The sequence below is a fragment of the Hakea prostrata genome, chromosome 1 (genome assembly GCF_041222555.1).
Source record: "Hakea prostrata isolate BN-2017 chromosome 1, UWA_Hpros_2, whole genome shotgun sequence".
In the NCBI taxonomy this organism is placed as follows: domain Eukaryota; kingdom Viridiplantae; phylum Streptophyta; class Magnoliopsida; order Proteales; family Proteaceae; genus Hakea; species Hakea prostrata.
In genome coordinates, this window is record NC_142600.1 from 17,438,840 (window position 1) to 17,447,926 (window position 9,087).

Genomic DNA, 9,087 nt, shown 5'->3' on the forward strand with positions numbered 1-9,087 from the left:
GTAGTCCAACTTTTCCACCCCATGCCATTTTAAAACCCCACATATTTGGTGGGACTTTGTGGGAAAGTTAAGAAAAGTAAAAAGTGGGACCCACCCTATCACTTTTCCACAAAACCATTTCCTTTCCTTACCTTCTCCCTCACCCCACTATACATCGGACCCACATTTTTTTCCCACCCCACCTTTGCAAACAAACGCAGCCTTGAAGTTTTTTTTTATTATTACTTTTTTTAATGATTGTACCTTTAGTTGCCGTTAGATCTACATCTGTTGGTGGAAAAATCCCTCCTATGATATTAATCATAAAAAAAAAAATGGATTGTGCATTTTTCAGCCAATAATTTATTGTTTTAACTCTTTGAAGTACTAATTTGAATTTATCAAAATTTTCCACCTTTCATATAGGACGATTCACTGCCAGTGCTTGTGTTCATAAATACATTTTAATTTTTAAAGCTATGAATTATAATCCAATATATTCCAAAAGCACCCCTCTAATGCTTTCTATTTTATATATAATGAATTCTCATTCACCATTAGTGGAGAAAAACTGTATTATTCCAGAATTTTCTCATCACCTTTGCCGAAGACTTAGGATTTATGAAGGATTTAAATTTCTTGATACAGAAGGTTATGCCAATTAGCTTGCCGACCAAAAATTTGAACTGCCTATCTGGCCAAATATCTTGATCCAAAGGTTATGCAAATACCTTGATTTTCTTCATGAGCACTTACAACCTAAAGGAAAAGTGAACTAATATGTTAGAGGTTGCCGCACTTAAACTCCGCCACGTATAGATTGTGTTCTAAGCATCTTGACCTAAAGTTTAACAATCATGGTTCTCCTTTAGGGAGACACCGACCATCACAGCTTTCAGGGAATCACTTGATAAGCGGAGACTTGAATGTTGCGTATTTTGATCTCGACCGTTAACAGCACAACACGGAAACGCACCTAATGAATGGCAAACCCATTTCTCTCAAATTAATTCTATATTAGTTTGCCCAGATAAGACGTGATCATCCCTACAGGGCTAGGGATACTTAGAAGATGCAAAAAGCAAGTAACAGCCAGCTCAAACCCCATCAACACAAAAAGGAAAGGAATAGTTCTCTTTTCCAAAGAACATTTCTTCGATCGACTCACTTTAGCATCTTCCCTATAAAACCAATGGAGAACTTCAACAATTCATTCAAGAATTGCTCTACAGAACCAATCAAGAGAAAGAAAGAAGATATCAAACATTCTCCAAATGGACAACAAGAGTAATGCTCATTCTACCGATAGGCCCTCATATGAAGATTTTCAGCCATCATGCAACTGGGTGAAAGATGAAGGCCGTGACACTCTTGTGGTCACCCTTCCTGGTATATATATAAATTTCCTCGTTTAATTTCCTTTGTTTTCAATGCAAATTAATCTGTTAACTGCTTTGCCATGATTTCTTCTGCTGTGATAGAATTCAAGAAGGATCAGATAAGAGTTCAAGTGGACACCAAAGGTAAATTGAAAATCAGCGGACAACGTCCCCTTGGGGGAAATAGATGGAGTCGTTTCGAGAAAGATTTTCATATTGCGGATGACTTTCAGATGAAAACAGTCCATGCAAAGCTCATTGGTGGACTTCTCTATGTTGTGATTCCAAAGAAAAAAGGTGAACCCACTTCAAAACCTCCTGCAACTCCAACAGAACAACCTCAGGCGAAAGCAGATACTAATGCAAGCAAGCCAGAAGAAGCTAATGGCAGTGTCAAAAGAGCACCTCAACCCCAACTTCCACCTCAACCCGAGCCTATACCCCAACTTCAAAAGGAGAGCCAGAAGAGTAGTGCAAATGCAGGGAAGGACAGAAAGGATAAGATCAAGGAATCACCTGTAAACCAACAAGTTGTAGATAGTGGTGAGGCTAAGGGTGATGGACGGAAGGTGGAAGCAGCTCCGCCGGAAAAAGTTGCTGCCGCGGCTGGCAAGCGCAGACGAGCAAGAGGAGTGGAGTTCGGAGTGGGTGGTTTGGTGTCGCAGGTGAGCAAGCGAAGACGGTTGGTTGTTAATGTTGCAGTAGCCATTGTCGTTGTGGCACTGGGGGTTTATGCAACTTATAAACTTAGTTCTGGGGAAGAAACTTGTACTCTGGAAAATTAGACCTTGTTAATTTTCGTTGTTTTAATTTGATTTGTAAATGTTGATGCTAATAACACTAAGAACTGTATTATCAAGGTTCAAAATATTATGAAAAAAGAATCATATAATCCTTATTGATGATTTTCTTTCACATTTCTCTTTCCGGCAGTTTAGCCCAAAATGTCTAGGAGGTGATGCGTTTGAAGATCACAAGATAGATTTTGAGTTGTGTAAGTTTTAGATCAAATGAAAGTACAATATTGAGATTAGCCCAAAAGGATATATGTCCAAGTCCAAATTGAAGAATGGAGTAAAGATGGACACAAAGATCAAGATGCACATGAAGACTAAGTCAAATTGAGCATGGAATGCAAGAATACTCAAGAATATGAATGGAGATCAAATCAAGCTTAAGATACACTTAGGTCCTAAGACATACTTCATGTAGATTCATGCTTGTAATTGCATTTAAAAAATGAAATCATGTCATTAGATTGACTTAAGACATGTTAGGAGAGAGTGTGTGGACATAGGGATGGCTAGGAGGACAAAAAAGCCCTTAAAATACACTCTTGGTGCTCCAGACGGCACACTGTCTAATGTCAGATTGTGTGCCTATGATATGTGCAAAAAATATGCACTCATAGTAGCTTAGATGGAGTATTTCGTTTGATCAGATGGCTCATCTTCTGCATAGAAGGCGCATCACCTGAATCAGAAGGTGCACTATCTAAATCACTGAAGCCCAACGACTATTTTTCAAGTGAAGGCCCACTTGTCTTGGCTAAAATTTGACTATATATTTTCTATCATTTGGGAGTTGGACTAAGGTACTTGAAGGCCATCTATATAAGTTCAATTCATCATTTTGAGAGCTTGAATCTTGTCTTTTAATCACATACATTATACACACTTTTACACTCTCAAATTACAATAAATTAATTGTATTTTGTCTCTCACCTTTACTTTACCCTTGAATAACATACTAAGGTATTTAAGCAAGTTCATTATAGCAAACGATAGAAAATAGTCAATCTCATTAGTTTTTGGAAGGTCATTGGTGTTGCAAATCATTAACTTTATGTGTTCATTCTATTTGCATCACTCTTAAATAGGAGGTGAAGCATCACACCCCTTGTTGGGTAATCTCTAAACATACTATTGTATTTAATTATTTCAATTTTAGGTCTAGGTTTATTAGAATTGGTTTAGGGTGCTCTTGTCCATTAAAAAAAATTGTAGAGTTGTTTTTGTTTGTGAACAAAGACTGTAAAAATTAAGGTTTTTTTGCCCGTAACAAAAATTGTAAGGGTTTGATTATTTACCTACCGTGTTGAAAGAGAATCACTAGTGGAAATCTCTTTTGAAACCAAGAGAATAGTAGATGTAGACTTGGATGGTCGAAGCACTATAAAATCATTGTGTTGTAGGTTATGTGTTTGCAAATTTGTTTAACTTCAATTTAAATTGTTCAATTATATTTAAATTTACATACTTAATCTTGTATTTATAATTAATTAAAAAAACTAGGCTAATCCAATAGTAGCAACCAATTTATCCCCCTTCAGCTTGCATTAAAAAACCTTGCTCTTCACAATAAAGCACTTCTTGCTCAAGTGGCAAGGTGGCTTTGGAGCAACCCTAAATCAACTTGGAGTAAGTTTACGAAAACCATTTATTTCCTTAAGAAGGATTTCATAGGTGTTCCATCACTTTCTTAGGGTTGGAGGAGCTTTATTGAGGGCCAAGAGGCTTTACATGCGGGTTTTCTTTCGAGCATTGAGACAAATGATAATATCCAAAGTTGAACAGAAAAATAGAATCTAAGCTCATCAAACTACATGGAGTGGTATTCTTTCATGGAAAACAATCTGCAAGCATGGCCTCAAATAAAATTGATTGGAAGGCAATAATTCCTGTAGCCGACACCATTTAGTTGGGCCAAAGCTTATTTTTGTTGTTATTATTCTGATTTATTATCATAGAGTTGTTTCAAGATAAATTTTTGAACTCTGTATACTAGAGATTAAATTAAAGGTAAACTCCTGTATAGTTGACTTCAGGTTATGATATTCACTTATGAAAGTTATTATCTCTTCAACATCATCACCATTGTCTTCAAGCTTCTTGCTTTCAGTAAATGAATGGTGATGAATATTATGAATTGATAAAAACATGTACATAAACCCATCGAGGGAAAAGCATCAACTAAACCAGAAAAAATAAACGTGTTGCATAAATCCCCAGGCCAACCAGCAAAGCAATGGCCACGGCTCCACTTAAGAGCACCCCTACACGCTGATTCACTCTGAATACAGAACCACCCAATCTAAACTCAAAATTTTTCCGTTCAACCTGAGCTGAAGATTGGGTTAATTTCTTTGGCATTGTAACGTAAAGGACTTCGCCTGCAAAGTTTCCATGAATCTCATCTGCATTACAGTCCTTTGGAATGCGAAAATCCTTACTGAAACGACTCCATCTGTTTTCATCATCAAGGGGACGCTCTCCCTTGATCTTCAACTTACCCAGAAAGTTCACCTCCACATCCAGGTGATCCTTTTTGAAACCTAATTGAAGGAAGAAAGAAAAATGATGATTTAGAATTTGATCATTACCATGTAGCTCCTACAAAATTGAATGGAACACAGACAGAAGAATAAAGGGATACCAGGAAGAGGGATGACAATAGTATCTTGACCTTCTTCGCTCTTCCAATCCACTGAGGGTTGGAATTCTTCGTATGAACGTCGCAGGGTTCTGCTGGGTTTGGACTTGCTTTCCATCTATAGTGATTTCTCTCAGCTCTCGATTGATGTTGAAATTAAGAGTTGTCTTGATATGATCTTTATGTATGTTCTGCGGTTCGAATTATTCTTAAACTCTCATATGGGTATAGGCATGCCGTATCAGCTAAAAAGGGAACATTCTTTTCCCTTTTTTTTTTTGTTTTTTTTGTTTTTTTTTTGGTAAACCATTCGTTTCCCTTTGATGGTCAAAGCATATGGTAAATCCATTGAACAACCTTTCACAGAAATTCGGCATTTTCTTCCCCCAACAACGGACCTCTAGTGCGCGTGATCCAGAACAGAACTAGGGCCCGATTTAAGTAGGCAAAATGAAAAAAAAAACTCACCAAAAAATTATTATTATCTCAAATCAATTTTGGATACTGTTCCCCAAAAAAGAAAGGAAAAAAAACTCTTCCAGAGTGGATTTGAAATTTGCAATACTCTTATTGCAAGTATTTCAAGGCAGCTTTGTTTTAAGTTTAATTACGAACCAATGGTTTTTCTTTTTTTTAGGTAATCTATGGTTGGAGCTTGCGTTCATGATTTATTATTTTTATTATTATTTTTAACAAAATTGAGATTATATTAAGCTCTCAAGTCAAAGACCCGAGACAAGTAAAGAGGGGTTTACAATGGAAGCTAGTGGGAGATAAATACTAGGACCTACTAAGCTGAAAGACCCTGGAGCCCTTGGCAAGAAAGTCTGTCAGAACATTTAAGGATCTACTGATAAAGCTGAATCTAATTAAGGAAAAACAGTTGAAAACTTTAAAATATCTAGGATAATGTCGTTACTTGGCCAATCCAACGATTGAGACAATCAGAATACATAACCACCTAGGTGATCTTAAGATCCAAAATACAAAAAATGATGTCTCTAATCACCTCAAGCTTCGTGATGAGAGCTAAAAACCCAAAATAGAACAAAGGTTTTGCAACTATGAATTTGCCGTCGGGTTCCACAAAATGCAACTTCTCCCGACATGTTTTGAAGAGGGATCCCAAGCAGCATCAACGAACATGCTAAAGTTGGTTAAGGGGGGGCTAAAATATCCACATGAACTCATTAGGATCAGATGAATGAATTTGTAAATTAAATATCATCTTCATAGACCAACTTCACATCACAAAGCAATCTGTTACAAGAGTTTAGAGAGTCAATAAGAGAAAATGATTTACCATTGAACAAAATATTATTTCTATTAATCCAAACCACCCAACAAATAATGTTGCATAGATTAATAACATAATCCTTTTGATTTAATGATGAAAATTTAGCTTCAATGAAATCTAACCACTCATGCAATGAGTTGCCATTAAACTCAGAAGAATCAAGACACATCATAGAAGCTCTTCAAAGTTGCTTTGCAAACTCACAATAAAATAAAACATGATTAACAGATTCAATTTGTACCTTATCTTGAGATGAATAAAGCATACAAAGAAGAGATTGAGAGCTATTTCTATCAAACATGGCTTTTTGAGTTGCAATACCTTCATGAGCAGATCTCCAAATGAAGTTTTTAATTTTGGATAAGGTATTGATGTTCCATATCCTATCTCAATCAATGTTTGTGGAAAAGGAAGGAGAATTTGAGAGCCCATCGATTGAATTTCTGATCAAATAATATGCAGATTTAACTTTAAATATTACCATTCTTTTCCTAATTCCAAACCCTAAAATCATAACTTTCATATTTGAAATCGGAATTGATAATATAACAATTTTCTCATTAAGGGTGAAAAAAGCATTTAAAACATTTCCAACACTTTTTATCCACTCAATTAAATCACCAATAAAAATGGGTCTCATAGCAAAATTGGGTTCATGATCACGAGTTGAATTGGGTTGAATAATCTATTGATTCACTAGGATCATCAACAATTCTTTGTATATCCTTTTGTGTTGATGCACATCTTTTGAATCGCATGGTTTAAATGTTTATTTTCCTTCTAAATCATAAAAATAGATTACTAAGATTTATCTTATAATTTTTTCTTAATTAGTGTCTGCAGCCTCCATTTGTTACATTAATAATCACTAATAAATTATGTTAATTTTGACCTAATCTTATCCTCCTGTGTAGAGAAAAGGGGAGCAAATTCAATTTCTTTTTGAAGTCTCTGTCGTTGCAGAACTCTGAAGGCATCATTTCTTCAAGTTGGGAATTCTAATATTCACAAAACATCCCTAGACCAACCCTCTGAAGCCAAAAAGGAATAATGAACCGTTGAAGGATACTCCACCAATTGGTCCTTCTTAACATATGATCATCTTTCTGTATATATATTTCCTGGCTTCAGGAATCTCCATCAAATAAAAGAAAAACAAACCAAGCTGCTTCTTCCTGCTTTCTCATTCAAATGGCTCAAGCAAGTGCCTCTACACGAACTTACGAAGATTTCCAACCCCTATCAAACTGGGAAAGAAAGGAAGAAAGTGATACTCTTCTCATCAATCTTCCTGGTACGTACATCTTTCATTCCCTTGTTTACTTTAATTTCATTCAATCTTGGTATTAATCATTTGCTAACTTCATGGTATCTGATCATGTTAATAGGTTTCAAAAAGGAAAATTTTAAAATTCAGACCGATAGGCATGGCCAATTAAGCGTTACTGGAGAATGTCCCCTTACAGAAAGCAAATGGAGTCGTTTCAGCACGAAATTCATGGTACCAGAAAACTGCATTGATAACGATATTAAAGCTGAGTTTGCCAACGGTGTTCTTCGAGTTACAATGCCCAAGACTGTTACTCGAGTTGCCCCAAAAGATGAAGCTATGTCTAAGCAAGAAGCAACACCAGATCAAGGCCAGACGAACAAAGAAGATGCTGAGAATGAAATGAACGGAATTGATGGAAAACTTGCAGGTGAAGGTGAAGGCAATAGTGCTGGAAAGATGAAGACAGCATCCAATAAGGAAAATCAAGTTCTTGATCCTCAAAAACAATCTATAAGTTACAGGTTTGGTATGGGGACGAGCATCAGGTTTAAGCAGCCAAAACGAACAGTTCTGAGTGTCGCAGTGGGCATTGCTGTGGTGGTGGCTTTCGGGGTTTACGCTAAGTACAGACATCAACATTCAGTAGAAACTGAAGGCTAAAAACTCTTTTCTTTATATATAATTACAGTTCTATGTCAAAATTTCGCATCATCATATGATCCTACACAATAAATCGGAAACATCTTACTCGTTAAGCTCCGAACTGTTACTTAACCAAACTCCTCTTCTTTTTTTTTTTTTAATAAGAACTTAAGATGTATATTTCATTCAAAAAGAAAATTAAAGAAAGAAAGTTGTATGCAAATACAAGGTTTGAACTGAAATCCGAAACCAAGGAAATGAATTGACCAAATTGTCATATGTGCAATAGATATGGTCTTCCAGGTTAAGGTATGAGTCGAGCACAATAAAAGTTTATAAAATAAGCGGTAAAAACAGTAGCAATAAATAAGCTCAAGATATGCGAAAGACGCATTCACCATGACATGTCATAAGGCGGAGAGATAACATGCCATAGGGGGGGGAAAGATAACACGCCACAAGGGCTGAGAGACACATGTGCAGGGAGGTTCCATCGCCGAATGGGTAAGTGCGTCGGTGGCAAGATCGGTAGCCGATGGCGTAGCGGCAAAGGGGCGTGATAGCAAAACCTTTAGATCCAAGAGATGAGTCTTCCCAAATATTGGAATAGCCGAGTCTATGATCAGTAACCATATCTGTGATCTTTCTGTTCCAAAATAGAAACAGTGCACAAGTCCTTCCCAACAAACAAAACTAGAAAGAAAAAAGTAAACTAAAAATATAAAGCAAACTTGGTCTGAAGAGCAAACTATGACAATCCAAGGAAAGCTCAACAGTTTAAAGAAAAATAGAAACATAAAGGAAACAAATAAAGGCAGGTGAACAACTCTAGGGTGAAGAGCAAACCCAAAGAAACTTGTTGTTGGAGGAAAAAATAGGGAAAAGGAATATACGACAAAGAAGAAGAAACAATAGAGACAATGAGAAGGAGAAGAAGAAAGAAAAAAGGAGAGGTGGAGAGATAGAGGCTCTTCGCCTCAAAACATGATGTTGTTCATTGGGGGTGCTTAGAGCGGCTAGGGTTTTACGAGCATCATAGTTAGGTCATTCGATACAAATGGTTTTTCTTCGTTAACGATACTTGG

At 36.4% G+C, this 9,087-nt stretch overlaps 3 protein-coding genes across 3 annotated transcripts; 2 read left to right on the plus strand and 1 right to left on the minus strand.

Moving 5' to 3' along the window:
* The first annotated feature begins 1,212 nt into the window (after positions 1-1,212).
* LOC149027964 (uncharacterized) lies at positions 1,213-2,204 on the plus strand. Its single transcript, XM_089147579.1, has 2 exons — positions 1,213-1,368; positions 1,461-2,204. The coding sequence occupies exons 1-2, from the start codon at positions 1,254-1,256 to the stop codon at positions 2,141-2,143; spliced, it is 798 nt and encodes a 265-aa protein (XP_089003705.1). The 5' UTR covers positions 1,213-1,253; the 3' UTR covers positions 2,144-2,204.
* A 1,905-nt stretch (positions 2,205-4,109) lies between these two features.
* On the minus strand, positions 4,110-4,919 carry LOC149027965 (inactive protein RESTRICTED TEV MOVEMENT 2-like). Its single transcript, XM_089147585.1, has 2 exons — positions 4,794-4,919; positions 4,110-4,692 (listed from the first exon to the last, which is right to left on the minus strand). Exons 1-2 carry the CDS (start codon positions 4,906-4,908, stop codon positions 4,331-4,333), a joined length of 477 nt encoding a protein of 158 aa, XP_089003711.1. The 5' UTR covers positions 4,909-4,919; the 3' UTR covers positions 4,110-4,330.
* A 2,327-nt stretch (positions 4,920-7,246) lies between these two features.
* LOC149027966 (uncharacterized) lies at positions 7,247-8,091 on the plus strand. Its single transcript, XM_089147591.1, has 2 exons — positions 7,247-7,381; positions 7,476-8,091. The coding sequence occupies exons 1-2, from the start codon at positions 7,279-7,281 to the stop codon at positions 8,018-8,020; spliced, it is 648 nt and encodes a 215-aa protein (XP_089003717.1). The 5' UTR covers positions 7,247-7,278; the 3' UTR covers positions 8,021-8,091.
* The last annotated feature ends 996 nt before the right edge of the window (positions 8,092-9,087 follow it).

Excerpts from the sequence above, each read along its gene's own strand:
- LOC149027964 (XM_089147579.1), top strand. The coding sequence starts at position 1,254 with ATGGACAACAAGAGTAATGCTCATTCTACCGATAGGCCCTCATATGAA. Across the intron at positions 1,369-1,460 it reads TCTTGTGGTCACCCTTCCTG|AATTCAAGAAGGATCAGATA; the intron begins GTATATATATAA and ends CTGCTGTGATAG.
- LOC149027965 (XM_089147585.1), bottom strand. The coding sequence starts at position 4,908 with ATGGAAAGCAAGTCCAAACCCAGCAGAACCCTGCGACGTTCATACGAA. Across the intron at positions 4,693-4,793 it reads TATTGTCATCCCTCTTCCTG|GTTTCAAAAAGGATCACCTG; the intron begins GTATCCCTTTAT and ends TCCTTCAATTAG.
- LOC149027966 (XM_089147591.1), top strand. The coding sequence starts at position 7,279 with ATGGCTCAAGCAAGTGCCTCTACACGAACTTACGAAGATTTCCAACCC. Across the intron at positions 7,382-7,475 it reads TCTTCTCATCAATCTTCCTG|GTTTCAAAAAGGAAAATTTT; the intron begins GTACGTACATCT and ends TCATGTTAATAG.